This window comes from Chiloscyllium plagiosum, unplaced genomic scaffold (genome assembly GCF_037043375.1).
Source record: "Chiloscyllium plagiosum isolate Xiang-an unplaced genomic scaffold, Cpla_swu_hap1 HiC_scaffold_34, whole genome shotgun sequence".
In the NCBI taxonomy this organism is placed as follows: domain Eukaryota; kingdom Metazoa; phylum Chordata; class Chondrichthyes; order Orectolobiformes; family Hemiscylliidae; genus Chiloscyllium; species Chiloscyllium plagiosum.
In genome coordinates, this window is record NW_028270172.1 from 46,524,097 (window position 1) to 46,542,891 (window position 18,795).

Genomic DNA, 18,795 nt, shown 5'->3' on the forward strand with positions numbered 1-18,795 from the left:
ACTGTAGACTGAAATGAGAAGGTAATATTTCAAAAACCAGTGTCTGAAACAGTGACAACAATTTTGAAAGCAAGTAACCCCTCATCCATGGCAGGTATTGCAAACGGTTTGAACGAGCAGTAATTGAAATTCAGATTGCAAATGATCTTCAGCCATGGATGTACATGGATGCAGCTCTTCTTGGCAACAATAAATTCATTGGTAATTATCACTGGTTCACAGACCAATGAAAAAGACAGAAAGATGTGCAGATCTTCACTAAGCATAAGGTGCTGGTTTTTTGCAGTCAAAAATCCAGATTAAACTTAAAGAAAACCAATTGCCGTTCTTGCAGCAATTACAGTGAACCAGTTACTCTGTACGTCTTACAAACCAGCAGAAGCTTCCAGAGAAAAACATCTGAACATCAAAAGGGTCTGACTTGTCAAAGAAGGTTTATCTTAATATTGGAACTGAGAAACAAAGATCACTGAACTGACTTTCCAGGTTTTCTACTTCTCCCAATAATCTATTTCCCTTATTTGTGTGTGCCTGCGCATGTACACAGCATGAGAGAGAGAGGGGATAAGGGGAGTTTATTAGGGGATGAGTGTTTTAGTTAGTCCTTACATACCAAAGATTTATGTCTGTTTACCTTTAGCTACAGTAACAAATAGTTCTTGGTTAGTACAGAAACCTGGCCCATACTTTTTATCAACCTTGGTCTGAAAGTCAGGTAAATTGGGGTAATATGAATACTTTTTTTTTTATAAAAAACTAACATTTGGTACAACTCCAGAAATAGTGCAACACAGTTTATGGTACACTACCCAAACAGGCCTTTGATACTAGTATAGCAAGGGAATATTTTCTCCTCCCTGTCATTGCTCCACACAAGGTCGCTTTGGACACAGTGGGAGTCAACTTGCATATATATTAGGTGTGGGTTTCACTCATGCCATTCAACCTGGTGAGGTACTGGACCCAAAAATCTGTAACAAACACCATGATTCAAATGTTGCCCTCATCTATTGTTTTCTGATTCTCTTGTTAGGAGGAGGAGGTCATTCAGCCCTTGGAGTAAACTCCACCAATGAGCTCATATCTGATCTTCTATTTCAATACCATTATCTGGCTCATCCTTAGGATCACAGAATCCCTACAGTGTGGAAGCAGGCCATTCAATCCATCAAGTCCTCACCACCCTTCGAAGAGCATCCCACCCATGTTTAATAGCATTAGTGAATCCCACACTCAATTTATGCAAGTTGACTCTCACTGGGAAGGCGGTGTCCTAGTGGCATTATTACTAGATGTTTAATCCAGAGACCCAGGTAATGGTCAGGGGACTCAGGTTTGAATCCTGCCACAAAAGGTGGAATTTGAATTCAATAAAAAAAAAATTGGAATTAAGAATCTACTGATGACCATGAAACCATTTCCATTGCTGGAAAAACCCATCTGGTTCACTAATGTCCTTCAGGGAGAGAAATCTGCCATCCTCACCTGGTGTAGCCTACGTGCGACTCCAGACTCTCAGCAATGTGGTTGACTCTCAATTGCACATTCAGTTGTACCAATCGCTACAAACTCTCAAAAGAAATGAAACCAGATGGATCAGACATCAATCTAAACAGTGGAAAAGGCAACGGCAGAAGCAGCCCTGTCAACCCTGCAAAGTCCTTCACAATAACATCTGGGGGCTAGTTCCAAAACTGGGAGAGACTAATCAAGCAACTGCCTGACATAATCATACTCATGGAATCGTACCTTACATACAATGCTGCAGATGCCACCATCGCCATCCTGGGATATGTCCTGTCTCATTGGCAGGACAGACCCAGCAGAGGTGGCAGCACAGTAGTTATACAGTCGGGAGTTGCTCTGGAAGTCATCAGCATTGACTCTGGACTCCATGAAGTCTTACGATTCAGGTTAAACATGGACAAGGAAACCTCCTGTTGATTACCATGTATCATCCTCTCTCAGTTGATGAATTGACATCACCACAAACCCCAGGAACCCCATCCAGGAGAAAGATATAAATAGAAAGCAGGAGACAACAGCTTCGCTTCATTTGGAGGTCGCCACTGATGATGTTACCTAGCCAGGTAATGAAACGTCTGGATATCAAACCTACAGCTCAACGAGCAAACTTACACCCTTGATACTCCATGTTGAACAACACTTGGAGGAAGCACAGAGGATGGCAAGGGCACAACATGTACTTTGGATAGAAGATTTCACTGTCCACCAGCAACTATAGCTCGACAGGACTACAGATCAAGCGGGGTTGAACACTAAAAGACATAGTTGCAAGACTGGGTTTGCGGCAGGTAGTGACAGAACCAACAAGAGGGAAAAACATACTCCAGCACAATCTGTAACCTCATAGCCTGGCATATCCCCACTCAACATTACCATCAACCCTGATTCAATGGAGAGTGCAGCAGGGCATGCCAGGAGCAGCATCAGGCAGACCTGAGGAGGAGGTGTCAACCTGGTGATGCCATCAAACAGGAACTACTTGAATACCAAACAGGATAAGCAGCAAGTGATAGACAGAGCTAAGCGATCCCATGACCAACGATTGGGTCTAAGCTCTGCAGTCCTGCCACATTCAATTATGAATGGCTGTGGACAACTAAACAATTCTCTGGAGGAGGTGGGTCCACAAATATCCCCATCCTCATGATGAAGAGCCCCAAACACCAGTACAAAGGATAAATCTGAAGCGCCAAGTGGATGGACCATCTCGGCCTCCTCCAGTGGTCCCGCACATTATAGATGTCAATCTTCAGGCAATTCGATTCACTGCACGTGATATTAAGAAATGGTTGGAGGCATTGAATTCTGCAAAGGCTACTAGCCTGACAACATTCCAGCAATAGTACTGAAGACACGTGCTCCAGAACATGCTGCTTGCCCTAGCCAAGCTCTTCTCGTACAACATCTACCCGATAACGTGAAAAATTGCCCAAGGGTGTCTTCTACATAAAAAGCAGGGCAAACCCAACACAGCCAGTTACCGTTCTATCAATCATCAGTAAAGTGATGGAAGACGTCATCAACAGTGCCATCAAACAGCACTTGCTCAAGCAATAACTTGTTTCCTGATGCCCACTTTGGGTTCCGCCAGGGCCACTCAGTTCCTGACCACATTACAGCCTTGGTTTAAATAGGAGTCAATAAATGTGGAGCTGAAAAAAGTGCAGCAGCTCAAGCAGCATTAGAAAGAGCAGGAGAGTTGATGTTTCAGGCAAGACCCTTCATCAGGACTGGAGAAAAAGAGGGCTGAGAAATAAATAGAGGGGCAGGTGTGGCTGGGGGAAAATAGGTGGGATGGCAATAGGTGGATACAGGTAGGAGGTGATTGAGATTGGTCAGTGGGAAGGGTGGAGCAAATAGTTGGGAAGGATGATAGACAGGTTAGGTCAGGTCAAGGAGGCAGGGTGGAGAATGAGGGCTAGACCTAGGATGAGGTGAGGTGGGGTGGGGGTGTAGGGAGCTTTGGAAGCTGGTGAATTCTATGTTGAGGCCATCAGGTTGTAAGCTCCCAAGGCAGAAGATGTTGGGGGAGTGGGAGTGGGAGTGGGAGGGGGAGGTTAAATGACTGGGAACCAGGAGGTGGGGTTGATAGGAGCATGCAGAGGTTTCCTGAAATCAGCTCCAGAGATTGCACTTGGTCTCTCCGATGTAGAGGAGACCACATTGGGAGTAATAGAAAAGTTTGTCCCAGACAGTATTTTCCAGGTCCACTCTTTTCAAAATGTCTACAAGTTCAGCAAGCAAATCTAATGTAATACAACCATATTAAAAATAAACTTTGACAATCTCGTTCTTCAGAATGGACAGGGTTATTGTGCTCAAAGTGACTACATAAGATGCTGTGGAATTGGCTTTGAACATTTTTCAAATTTTCAGTTGAGAGGTGGAATTCTTTTGAAGACCAGAAAGCTTCATCTGGAAGACTAGTTGAGTAGTCATCACCTCTTAATATTTAAGAAAACTTTGGTGAATCAACAAAGTTAGAATGGTCACTTTAGTTCAACTTAATATGGAATTAGTGGCATGGAAATGGCTGTCTCTGGTTACAGTGATCCCTAATCATGTTTCATAGTACATACTCTATTTTTATAAGCTGAATTGAAAACGTTGGTTCTTGCTCTTCCCATGTACCCTCTCCTTATGAATTTAATTTTAATTTGCAAACTAGTAGTTGCTCTTTAAAGTGTGGGGCAATAGATGGGAGACCAGTTAAAATCATTCTTACATGAATTCAAGGTAATGATTAAAATTTAACCAGTAAATTGACAGAATTGAAAACTCAGGAAACAACTTAATTTACATGTGGCTCTGTAAGTATGAGTTTTTCCAGAATTAATACTCCTGAAATGGGACTGGTGATGGGAGGGGTTAGACATTATCCTTTAGACCTTTGTAGGTGTTCATGCACAAGTGTCAAGCCAAAGATGTAGAAGAATTAATGAAGAACTTGAGTCTGAGCATATTTGTGTCACTGAATATCTTGGGATTCATCAATTTGTATGCAAGATTCTCCTTGTTTTGTTGTAAGCAATTAATAGTCTTCAATTTCCTAAACTGTGGGTTGATATTGAAAATCCATGCATCCCCTATATTTTTAATACATAGAAATCTATCAAACTCAAGCTTGAATATACCGAAGAACTGAGCCTCCAGAGACTTCAAAGATTTGCCATACTGAGTGAAGATGGTCCTCCCCATCTCTGGCCTATTTGGTCTGTCCCTTATTCAAATACTGCATAACAATTTTTTTTCTCCAATACTAGCTTAAGTACCTCATTCCCAAGAACTTTATTTTATTATCAGCCAAATTTGCTGATTATTCAATTTTTAAAAACTCTGCAAAATCTGAAATTTTATAATAGAGGCGGAATATGTAAACAAGCTTGGACTCCAGTAAAAAGGGTCTTGTGTGAAACATTAACCTGGCTACCATTTTACATTATTGACTGATTTTCAGTATCTTCCAACAATATTTTTAATTGACGAAACTGAGTTGATGGTACCATTAAAATATTTTTAAAAAAACTTCTGAAACATTACAATACATCTAACCACAAAATGTTAAAGCAAGGCTTGCTGCTTTATTTATTTGTGGAACAATTTACCCACATCTTATATAATGAGAACAGAAAAGATCAGAGTTCATTTAGAGTACAGCAAAGGGGATTGATAAATTACCATGCAGGAATGCACAAACTGAATGCTTACAGCCCAACTGTGCCACTTCCTACTACTGATATATTACAGAACCAATCTTCATATAAAACTTTTGCAAACTGGATATCAGCAGAAAGTACATGCAGACCGCTTGTAGTTTTTTTTGTTTGCATTGGCAAACACTGGTGTGTCACCATCAATTATTCACATATATACGCTGACATCATGATATAACTCAGAATTATGTATGGAAAGGGTGGATTGGTCGTCAACAGGCAGACAAAAACTCTCATTTTTGATCTTACAAAATCTAGTAAAGTAGATTAAATCAGCTTGAGAGACACTGGTATCAGGACAAAGATGCAGGAAACACAAGAGCAATATGAAAATGTGGTAAGATTACAGAGTTGCAGCATTTAATCAACAAGTTAGGCTGCCTGAAAGAAATATTCACCTTAGGAGAATTAACAGATCAGGGTACAAGAAGAAGTATAGCTAACACTTGATATATTTCCCACAGTATGGTGTTTCGAATTTCAGTCATTTAGATTTTGAGAAAGAAAAATCATCCACTTCAAAAGCACTACAGATCACACCTGGTGGTTAATTAACAGCAATTTAGGAGGCCTGCAGAGATGTCTCAGGATGAAGATCTTTATGCTTGGTCATGACCACTGTGTTCAAGGAGCAATTGCAAGAAAGAAATGGCAGATCATGCCTTTATATTTTGTCAAATATTAATAATAAATCAAAAGAGGAAATGGATTCAACAATTTCCTGGAGTATTTTAACCAATTGTTAAAATGTGTGGAAAGTTCGGTTTGCCAACTTGTACAAACGGTGGGTTTGTTGACTGAGATATTACAGAAGGTAACAATAAGTTCGCACTGATGAAGTTGGTTTGAGTGATCTGGATAATCGCAGAGTCTCACATTAACTATTTGTACACCCTAATGTTTTGGGCTTGTGTTGTATTAATAACTATTTTCTAAAGGTTTCTTTCTCACAATAGAAGAAGACCATAAGTACAAACAGGTGACATGCAGTTTAAATCCGCAATCTTTTGATACAGGAATAAGTCAAGCTGTCAGAGATTTGAGGGATAAGCAACACTGCTTTTCACAGAACGCCAGCTACAGAGATTTGGATCAACCAACTGGAGCAGAATGCAGGAAATAAAAAAAAAATCAAAGTGCTATTAGGAGCTGATAACAGCTAGAATTGAATTATTTCTACAGATACAACACTAACATTCATGTGAGTAAGTTGGATTACAAATCAGAACAGTCCTGTTTCTGAAAAGCCCGAGATATATGAACTGATCAAGGTTTGGAAAAAGAAGTCTGCTGTTATATGGTGCTTTTCATAACCAGTGAACATCTCAAAGCAGTTTATAGCCAACGAACTACTCCGTTGTAATGTATGAAATACCGCAGTTCATGTTCTGCAAACTCCTACAGACAGCAATATGACATCATAAAACCAGGTTATCAATTCAATGTCGATTGAGGGGGAGGGGGTAGAATTTACATAACATCAGGGATAGCACGTCTGCTCTTAAAAACAGTGCTGCGGGACTTTTTAAACATGCACCCAATACGCAAACTAGGCCTTTATTTATTCTTCATCTGAAGGACAGCACCAAGAGCAATGCAGCACTCCCTTTCTACTGCATTAGAGTGAGAGCCTTTGTGCCCAAGCACTGAAGTGGGATTTGAACCAGAATCTTGTGACAAAGATCATTACTAATGCTCAATTTGGTTCGAATATTTGATGAAAAAAGAAATCAGTGTGTAATCTTTTTGACAAATGATTGTTACTTGTGTTTTTGTTTAAGATCAACATTTAAGATAGCTACTTTACAAATTTCAATTAATTTCACTATTGAAACCTCAAGTTAATTAATGAAAATAAAGTGTGATTGTTCACTGTCACTGCCAAGGCTAAGAGTTTCTGCTTGAGGCTCAATCGTCAATCTAGCACTAAATACAATCAAAATTGCACTAGCTTTCCGAAATACCCCAAACACTATGAAACTGAAGTACTTTTATATGTATGTTGTAGTTTGGAGCTCTGAACAGTAATCGTAGAGGCTCAATTTTCTTAGCATCACATGGCTGATCAGGAATCTCTCCCATTCTTATCGCCTGTCATCAGCAAATGTTGGAACAATTTACAAGTTGATCCTGAACCTATTTAATCATAGTATGAACACATCTATCACACCTTAGTGTGGGACTTGAACTTGAAGGTTCTAGATGCTAGCCACTGCACAAGACTCCCTCGCCCTAGAATATCCATAATCACAATCAAAACATTAAAGACGTCAAATTCATTGTCTTTGGCATCTAAAATGCAAAGTAATTGTGCGTTCAAGGCTCTTTAGTCTTTGAGGGATCTCAGTCTTCTGCTGAAATCTAACATTTAGTGCCATAAAATGCCACAGAGCTGTTGCTTTGAAATTTTTGCTAGAATTGAGATTTGATTTGGTTTCCTCAAGTATAGATATACATATTGCATTTGTGGTAATGGTGTGCCTATTCTGATAACTTTCATGGATCCATTCTAATACATGCTTCAACATCAGCCAATGACTAGCATCGATTCTCCTGACATTTGGTCTTTGCCCATAATGTTTCACCTTCTTGTATTCTTACACCAGTTTTTCATCATCAAATTCCCTTACTGCAGCATGGAAATTTGAGGAGTTAGCAAAGGTTACAGCTTTTGGCTGGAAACCAACTACATGCTTCATTCCTCTTTCTGGAGGACACATTTCTAATTATCGGTTACAACGTCACATGTAGTCTGTTCTGTGATGGTGTCTTATAATTAGCTTAAGGTAATAAAACATGCATTGCAGAGATGAAAAATTTAGACCAACTTTATGAGTATAACATCTCTTACTGTAAAACAGGAGTTAACTTCAGTGACAAGTATAGGCTAAAACATGATTTTGGGAGATGAAAAATTGAGTTTTCATATATGCCACCATCCATTAATCAGTCTAAAGCAATATTAAAACATCACTACCAGATTCATATGCTATATTCATAATTAGTTATAGTGCAAGAAATGATTTAATAGTCAGATTTCTTACTTAAAAGACAGTAAAATTAGTGACAATAAAATTAGTGCCAATACACAAGGCCTCCAAGTAACAAATTAGCTGCACAGGTTCTTTCAGGAAGAAATTCTACATTCAATCCGTATTCACAATTGTGAATTAGCAATACATTGATTTAGGTAGTGTGCTAGCACAGATCATGGAAATAGATTAATGTCCTATCATGAGAAACTGTATTGGCCCACTTTCACATACCTGTAGTGCCAATTCAATAATTTTAATGATAGGGATGATCAGATGTAATCAAGATGTGAATATGAACGTATGTAGAGATGAACCACTTTGAAAAAAATGTTTCATTTTAGAGAGTCTACTGGAAAACAAAAGGTGTAGTTTGAATTGACAATGAACGTTGACTACCCAACTTTAACATATGCCATTGCTCAAACTATGACAAGGCTGATTAAGTTTGGACTAATAGCCGACAACAAAATCTTGTCATTGGATAATTACAGCAATTTCTGCTTGAACACTTAAGATGCTAAACCTGCTATAATAAAAGTTGTCATTATTGGCATTGAAACTAAATTATCTTGAAAATTAATTGACATTATGAAATGTTAAACATACAACTTATTTACTTTATTATGCATCAACTTGCAAGAATATTGGTAGGATAAAGAGAAGCAATGGTCATCAAAAACATTTGGAAAATATTTTGATCCACTTGGTTAATTCAGTTTCTACTTTACTAGTAAAAGTCATTAGGATTCCAAAATCTGAATGACAGTGAAGAGAAAGAAATATGCATGCATTTGTGACATTCAAAATGTAATTAATTATACAAATTGCATAAATTGTATGTACAATGTCACAAGATACCTGTTTTCTTTTGCATATGGAAGGTAATGCACTTTCCTAACCTACAACACAGAGATACTACAGCTACAAAAACATTTCATTCTTGAATTTAAAATAGAAAATGTCAAGTTCTGCAAAAATAAATATTAGAAAACGATTTGTATTAAAAAAAAACCATTGAAGCTTAAGCATCATACTGATGAGGAATGGAAAAAATGCAAATTAAAGAAATTAAAATTCAAAAATGAGAAGTTACCAACATCTATCAAAAAAAACAAGCAGCTGAAACACGTCAAATTGCTCTAAAAAGGTTAAAGCAGATGGTTTGTTATCAAGAACAGAAATTGCTGGAGAAATTCAGCAGGTATGGCAGCAACTATGGGAAGAAAGCAGAGCTAACATCGAGTCCGGTGACTCTTCAGCAGAACTATTTTCGATGGCCATTGCTTCTCTTTGTCCTACCAATATTCAGAACTTTTGAGAGTCACTGTACTTGAAATGTTAACTTTTTCTTCCCACGGATGCTGCTAGACTTGCTGAGTTTCTCCAATAATGTTTGATTTTGTTTCAGATCTCCAGTATTCACAACTCTGTTTTATTATGTTTTCAATTCTCCTTCTTTTGGAAATCTACAGAGAAAGTAACATTTACAATGCAGAAATATCAAGAAAAACTTAAGGCACATTCTATTGAATTGGTTCCATTTGGCAAATATTTCTCAGCATCACCTATTCTGGTGAACTATTCAAAAAGAACAGCACTAACCAGCCAAAAACCTGTAAAACATGGCAACAAGAAATCAATTTGTAACTTTTTTTATGGCAAACACAATTCTTTGGGAGGGGTTTTGCTGGTCATTTGAACATTGAGCTATTCAATTAGACAGACATCCAGATTATGGCAAATCTCTCTCCAATACATTAAAACTACAAAAAGTAAAACGCCCATGGGTTAATGTAGGATCATGGATTTTATCGAAACTTATTTCCCATAAAACACAAATTGATATTTAACAATTTTGTTGACAAATTATAATCCTTATTACCCATTACTATGGACTTGGCTCACTGTATTAAAGCAACTCCAGGCTGCTGTTTCAAGTCAACCTCAGCTACTTGCTATGCTTTACAGCATGCAATTGCACCCCCTAGTGATAATTCCAATTAAGTGCACCAGTTTCATATTTAGCTACTTAATTGAAAGGATATAACAGCCTGCCAGATCCCACTTTTACTAGCAGGATCATGACTGATTACAATTTTTAAAATACATAGATGTATATGTTAGCAATTTTAATATTCACTGGAACTGTAGCCAACTCTTCCATGCCAGTCAGGTTTCTCTAACGAAACTAGTCCCACTTGCCTGCATTTGGCCCACATCTCTCTAAATCTTTCCTATTCATGTACCTGTCTAAATGCCTTCTGAATGTTCGAACTGCATACACATCTACCATGTCCTTTGGCATTCCACACACAAATCACCCTCTGTGTAAAAAAGTTACCCTTCAGGTCCCTTCTGAAACTTTTCTCCTCTCACCTTAAAAATATATTCTCTAGTTTTGAACTCCCCTACCCTAGGGAAAATACCTATGATATTCTCCTTATCTATGCCCCTCACGACTTTATATACCTCTATGAGGATGACCCCTCAAGCTCCTACGCTACACTGAAAAAAGTCCCAACCTATCCAACCTCACCTTATAACTCAAACATTCCACGGCAGCATCCGGATAAATCTCTTCTGAACCCTCTCCAATTCAATAACATGCTTCCAGGAGCAGAGCAACCAGAACTGTACACTGTACTCCAAACGTGGCTTCACCAACATCCTGACATGACACTTCAACACAACATCCCAATTCCTATATTCAAATGGTTTGAGCAATGAAGGCAAGTGTGCTAAACACCTATTTGACCACCCCAACTAACTGTGATGCAACTTTCAAAGAACTATATAATGCTGTGGTTCCTTTCGCCGAGCTGGAAGTTTTTGTTGCAAACGTTTCGTCCCCTGTCTGGGTGACATCCTCAGTGCTTGGGAGCCTCCTGTGAAGCGCTTCTGTGGTGTTTCCTCCGGCATTTATAGTGGCCTGTCCCTGCCACTTCCGGTTGTCAGTTTCAGCTGTCCGCTGTAGTGGCCGGTATATACAAACACATCGACCTGGACCCCATATACCGGCCACTACAGCGGACAGCTGAAACTGACAACTGGAAGCGGCAGGGACAGGCCACTATAAATGCCGGAGGAAACACCACAGAAGCGCTTCACAGGAGGCTCCCAAGCACTGAGGATGTCACCCAGACAGGGGACGAAACGTTTGCAACAAAAACTTCCAGCTCGGCGAACAGAACCACAGCAACGAGCACCCGTGCTACAAATCTTCTCACAAACTTTGAAGAACTATATAATCCTGAACCCCCAGTTCTCTCTGTCCAACAACACTATCCAGGGTCCAACCAATAACTGCGTAAATCTTGTCCCTCAGCAAAGAAAGGAGGAAAATTCTGCACTACGGACTCCACAACCTCAGATTACCCTTGCTCATGTACCTAAAGACCTCTGGGCTGAGAATCGGCATGTTCAATCACACAAACACCAATGGTAAAAACTTGTTAACTTGAGTAATTGCCATCTTTAAATTGAGGGACAGCCAATGAGCTTTAAACCTGAAAATCAGATTTTAAAAGCAGCTAGATATGCACAACCAATTTTAACAGATGCATTTCAAGTATAAATAATGACAGTGTGCATGATATTAATAATATACACATTTGGATGAAAAGCATACATATACTGACTCCTTTATCATGGACAGCATTGAAGAATAAAGATAACTGATCCAGTAAGTGATGATTCTGAAGTGGTTTGAAACAATAGGAACAGAGCATCCAAGATCTAATGTATTCTTTTAAAAAATTCACGCTAGTATTTTACAGAAAAATAAAATTGTTTTAATGTAATTATGTAGGTTATAAGGCAAACTTAATTTTGTACTGATATGTTTAATATCAAAAGTTGATGAGACCGGAAAAAAAAAGGTAATATGCACACAAAGCAATTAGTACAACAAAGCTTTGTAAAAAAAAAAAGTAAACTTACAATTTTAATGTCGCAAAGCATTAAAGCATATAAGCACATTGGCCTGGAGGTAGAGACTTTGCAGTAAACAGTGGTCAGATTACATTGCAAGAGAAACACAAAGGTAATTCAGAAAACAAACCGTCAACAAGATACATTAAGATTAGAACAGAGGCAGTTATGAAAAGGCTTTAAAGTACATTAGAAATGTTTAAAGATAAAGAGCACCTGAAGATTATTTTAAAAGGTATCCAGCATAAAACAATGCATTTACATTAGTGGAATTTGCCCTTAGAACCTAATTTTAAAAATATGTTTCTTCAAAAAACAATAAATAATTGAAATAAATAATGAAATAAATCAGTACCACAATGCACCTGAACAATAAACTGAATGAATCAAGACTGAATACTGGAGCAGCTATGATATTTTTCTTTGGCTTTTTTCTTGAAAAGCTATTTAAATATTAGTCATGGGATGGTCATAAGAATCCCTACAGTGCAGAAAGAGGCCACTTGACCCATTAATTCTACACTGACCCTCCAAAGATCATCTCATTCAGACTCAGACTCTCTTCCCCCACCCCCACCCCGATCCAATTCCCATAATCCTGCATTTACCACGGTTAATCCACCTCCCCTGGACACAATAGGCAATTTATTATGATCAAACTGCCTAGCCTGTGGGAGTTTTTTGGTCATCGTTTATTGGCTTTGAAAACTTTCTCAATCTTCTGAGAAAGGAGAAAATTCAGAACAGTTAGAAAATAGCTCACATGGTGTAAGAGTCTTAGCTTGAAAGTTCAGGACCAAATGAGCTTCATTAATTACCTGAAGGGGCTATTCAAAGCTCACAAAATCTAAGATCAGTTGAGTTAATAATCAGGAAGAGGCTATCAAACTCTCAAGATTGGGAATTGAAAGAAATCAATAAGTGATAACGAAGGGAATTCTCTCTGATATTAGAGTACTATAAAAAGGGACGGTGCTGGGTTTAATGGGATCCTCTCAAATTGTGTTTTGTAAATAGCTTGGTTATTCTACTCTAATCTTTTCTTTTGTGCAATAAATCGGATTTATTGTTAAAACCAGATCTGCAGCTTTATGCGCTTGTGGTTCAGTGAAACAGCACTTCAAGTTAAAAAAGAATTTAGGCCAGATTTCAGTCTGAGATCTGACTTGTTGAGTAATAACCATAGCTGAAATTATAAAACTAGTGGTTTAAATTTGAAAGACAAACAATTGTGAACGATACATCTGGCTGAATTGAACTGAAAAATTAAGTTAGGGAGAGGTGAGGAAATATTTTACACCATTTGGTGCAGGCACATTGGAGCAATAAAGAGGGAAAGGACCATTATCTATGGTTAATTAAGAAGCAAGTTAAAGGTAACATCAAATTGAAAAAGAAGGGGCAATTTCAGAAAAATTAGTGGCAAGTCAGAAAATTAAACAGAAAACTAAAAAAGGAAAGGAGGTCAAAAAGAGAGAGAGAAAGTGATTGTGCTATAGAAAGCACATCTGGAGAATTAATAATGTAAAATAAAGATATGAGAGATGAATGAAAAAAGTTTGCATCGGTTTTAACTGTAGTGAATGGAAATTGCAGAAATAGTAAACCCAGAAGTAAAAATGTACTACAAGAAATGGATTAAAAGAAATATGTGGATGTGTGTACTTAAGATTCCTGCAAGGTATTAAATAAGACACCACAAGTTTACTGCACAAAGTAAAAGCTCACTGGGCATGGCGTAAATTATTAATATAGATGTAAAATTTATTAGGTAACGGGAAACAGTATAAACCTATCATTTTTCAGATTAATAATTAGCAATGAACGAGCGCAATAGGGGTCACTACTGGGTCATCAAAAATTTACAACAGGACTATGTGCAAGCCAGACAACATTGGCAGCATGAAACAGACTGGGCTAAGTGATCCCACAATCAGATGATCAGGTCAAAGCCCTGAAATCCTGCCACATCTGTTCATGAATTGTTGTGCACAATACAACAACAAACAAAAGGAGGCAGCTCTTCACTCTCTCCATTCTCATCGTCAATGATGAGAGCGCAGCACATTTCACAAAAAACACAGATTAATTATTTGTATTCATCTTCAACCAGTCATTTTTAAAATTCACTCTCATTGGATGTGGACATTGCTGGTTAGCTAGCGTTTTATTACTCATCCCTTGGTGCCCTTGTGGTAGTAGTGAGGTACCTTCTTGAACCGTTGCTGTCCACATATGTAGTAGGTGGAGCTACAATGCCCCGGGGTGGGGGGGGGGGGCGGCAGAAGAGTTCTAGGATTTTGACCCAGCACCATAGAAATGATAATGTATTTCCAAGTCAGGATAGTGAGTGGCTTGAAGGGGAATTTGCAGGTGGTGGTGTTTCCATGTCGCTGCTGCCTTTGTCCTTCTTGATGAGAGTGGTTGTCTAAAAGGTCTTGGTGAATTTCTGCAGGGCATCTTCTAGATAGTAGCAACGGTGTGTACTGAGTGATGGTAATGGAGGGAGTGCATACCTGTAGATGTACAGCCAGTCAAGTGGTCTGCTTTGTCCTGAATGGTGTCAGGCTTAAGTGTTGTTGAAGGATTTGGGGAATCAGGCAGTGAGGTACTCACCAGTATTCCTAGCCTCTGCCCTGCTCTTGTAGCCATCATGTTTATGCGACAAGTCCAGTTGAATTTCTGGTCAAGGATGTTGATAGTAGAGGATTCAGTGATGGAAATAGCATTCAATGTCAAGGGAGATTTTAGCATGCATGGTCTTAAGTAACACTTCAGGTTAATTAACTAGAAAGGAATGTTAACGGATATTACTAACCTATCTGTAGTTGCATTGTAACTGGCAGTTCTCAATCAACCACATATATTCCTAATAATATTTAGCATAACACTAATACATTTATGAAAGGAAAGGACAAAAAAATGGTCCTGTTAATATAGAATACTAAAGTTCTTAAAACAAAACAAACAAACAATTAAATATGCATTCAACCTCAAGACAATATGGTAGAATAGGTGTTAAAGTTAACAACACAGTTGTCTGAAGGGCCTATTAAAGGTTTTGGACTGATCTGCACTGAGTCTGAACTCATTAGTCAAAGGACCCTGTTAATAATGGAAAGTTTAACTGATGATCAACTGGGCCCAGAAACTTATTTCAGTGACCTTTGAGACTAAATGCTGTTCCTGTCTTTTTCAGTTTCCACAAGAAATCAGAATCTCACAGCACAAATGCAGGAACACAGACCTTGCACATAGAAAAAAGGTCAACAAATTATCACTCAATTAGTCCAGGTATTGGGATCATCTCAGTAAAGAGTGGATAGCTGCCCAGCCAATTTGCTTATGTTTCATATGATGCAGTGAAAAAAGTTGACCTATTCTGATTCTGATGGAATCGAAACAAGAAGGCCTTGTTTAATTATGAGACAAAATGCCCTTGGACATTGAGCCTCCTTTAACATTTTGACTGGTTCAAGACCTCCAATTAGATAAACAGCTTTCAAGAAAGCTGAGCTGCAGGTTGGCTGACAACATGTCTTAGCACCAAGATCATAATGCAGAACGATATTCATAATTGAGAATTTGATACGCATACCCTAAGCAAATTTAGTGGGGGTGAGAACTTCAGTCAAGGCCCATTCAGTTTAGACCATTCTGTAAACAAACTGAAGTCACATTTTATTTTTAATTTCCATACACACGATGTGAGTAACACTGGGTAGGGCAGGATTCATTGCTCATCCCTAATTGCTCTTCAGAACATGTAAGCCTGTAAGCTCATGTAAGCTGCCTTTTATGAAGTTGTAAGTTAAATTATCCAAAAATTTGAAAAACGCCAAAGTGGTCAAATTGCTCACATATTGATACAATTACTACATTACAAAATGGGGTTTCCATTCCCATTAATACAGATAAACATACATAAAGCCAATGATCTGGTCTATTTTTGCAATTTATAGAACCAAGAGGCATCAATTAATGAGAAAATGTACAATTTTTTCCCATTCCGCAACTATATATTACACAAGAAATACCTAATATCAGTAAAATGGCATCAATGGATATAAATGATAACATAATGAGGTGCACCTGCATTTAATGGAACTACAACATTAAATATTTTCTTAAACCTTATCCACAGTCTTCAATATCCTTAACTAAACTTACATTACTGCAATAACTTACGTTATCCTTTTACAGAGAGGACATTTATTTGTAATCAAATAATATTTTGGATTTGAGAAGCATCCATAAAAGTGAAGGAGGTATATGCCTATTAATATCACTGGCCAAGACCTCAGCATTTCGTTCAATGCAGCATATAAACATGATTTAGGAACAGGCTCCAAAATGGTGAAAAGCTATATGTAGATTTACAAAGGATTAGAGACTGGTGGCCTCAAGTCTTGTAAACAATGATTACTCAGCAACATTCATATGCAAATCAGCCAGGCTAGGCAACACTCTTCTTCCTTCAATAAGTTACATTACAATAAATTGTTTGAATTGTAATAAGCTTTCCAGAAATGACAACATTTAAGATAGCAAAGGCTGCTTTTCAATTGGTTTGACAGAGCAGCCATGAGAAAATGTTTGCAATTTAAAACTTCAATTTATATTTACAAGATAATTTGATTTGCATTCTTACAATAAATTTCACATCAAACATAGATTACCACATCAAGAGAACTGCAATTACTGCATTCTATCACCCTTCCTAATTAACTAAAGAGATAAACGCACTCACCAAGTTTGGATGTCAGGGCATCTAAGCCCACTAACAACGCTGGAATTTCTTCAAGCTGTTCCTGCAGCTCAAATAACTGGTTCCGTCTTTTCTCCCAATACGCTGACAGTACCACCACTTTGCCATCTACAACCTAAAACATTGTGAAGTAGTTATTCAATTCATATGAAAATACATTTAAAATCATGCAACAATTCAACTACGGTCTGCTTGAAATTCAATTTACCTTACTAAATGTTCATTAACGTTAAATTCCTTAATTAACTGTGGTATAAGACTATTTAAATTATATAATTTTGATTCTTTTCCGCCAAGAAAAATGATCAGAAATAGACTGTATTGTTAAGTAATGATGGTCCAGTGATGCTGAAAATTACCCTTCTGGAGGTAGTTATATCCCATGTTAACATACAATATTTATTCTACAACCAGAATGATATTTATTCTACAACCTGATTTTAGGGTTGTAGGGATGTAGGGAATTAGGACATCAAATATAAAGTAGCATCCTCAGAAGGATTACTACTAGTACTACATGCAATGGAGAGTTGAAATAACAGATAAATCTTGGTTGCAGAATGGTGCAGGGAGGGATTCAGATTTCAGGGACATTGGGACCAATACTGGGGAAGGTGGGACTGGTTCAAGCAAGGACCGCTGCATCTAGACAGAACCTGGACCAATATCCTCAGGAAGAGGGATGTTTGCTAGTACTGTTTGTGGAGAATTTAAATTAGAGTAGCAAGGGGGTGGGAACCTGAACAGGAAGACTGAGGAGGAAAAAACAAGGATAAAAACAAAAATGGAATGATAAGCAACAAAAATGGAAGGTGGAAAAGTATGGGAGAAAGACAAATGAGGTCACAATACAAAACAAAACTAAGGTGACTAACAAGGTTAAAAAGACAAAGCTAAACTGTTCTGTTTTAATGCATGGCACATTCATAGAATCATAGAGATGTACAGCTTGGAAACAAACCCTTTGGTCCAACTCACCCATGCCAACTAGATATCCTAAATTAGGAGCACTTGGCTTATATCCCTCTAAACCCTTCCTATTTATATATTCATCCAGATGCCTTTTAAATGTTGTAACTGTACCAGCCTCCACCACTTCCTCTGGTCGTTCATTCCATACACATGCCACACTTTGCGTGAAAAGGTTGCCCCTCATGTCTCTTCTAAATCTTAACCCTCTCACCCTAACTTTATGCACTCTGGTTCTGGACTCTCCCACACCAGGGAAAAGATAGTGTCTATACACCATATCCATGCCCATGATTTTATTAACCCTCTTTAAGGTCACCCCTCAGCCTCCGACGATCCAGGGGAAACAGCTCCAGCCTATTCAGCCTCTCCCTATAGCTCAATCTTTCCAATCCTTGCAACATCCTTGTAAATCTTTTCTGAACCCTTTCAAGTTTCACAACATCTTTCTGATTGGAGGGAGACCAGAATTGCATACGATAATCTAAAAGTGGCCAAACCAATGTCCTGTACAGCCACAATATTGTGTAGAATAGATTAGATTACTTACAGTGTGGAAACAGGCCCTTCGGCCCAACAAGTCCACACCGCCCCGCCGAAGCGCAACCCACCCATACCCCTACATTTACCCCTTACCTAACACTACGGGCAATTTAGCATCGCCAATTCACCTAACCTGCACATTTTTGGACTGTGGGAGGAAACCGGAGCACCCGGAGGAAACCCATGCAGACACGGGGAGAATGTGCAAACTCCACACAGTCAGTCGCCTGAGGCGGGAATTGAACCCGGGTCTCTGGCACTGTGAGGCAGCAGTGCTAACCACTGTGCCATCGTGCCGCCCAAAATATGA

The 18,795-nt window shown here is 38.5% G+C and overlaps 1 protein-coding gene across 2 annotated transcripts in view; it reads right to left on the reverse strand.

Moving 5' to 3' along the window:
- LOC122564343 (dysbindin) overlaps nt 1-18,795 on the reverse strand; it is a 198,257-nt gene that overhangs the window by 138,527 nt on the left and 40,935 nt on the right. For both annotated transcript variants that reach the window (XM_043719076.2, XM_043719077.2), the window contains one exon: nt 16,956-17,088. In XM_043719076.2, coding sequence (XP_043575011.2) covers nt 16,956-17,088 — 133 coding nt within the window. The remainder of the gene's footprint in view (nt 1-16,955; nt 17,089-18,795) is intronic.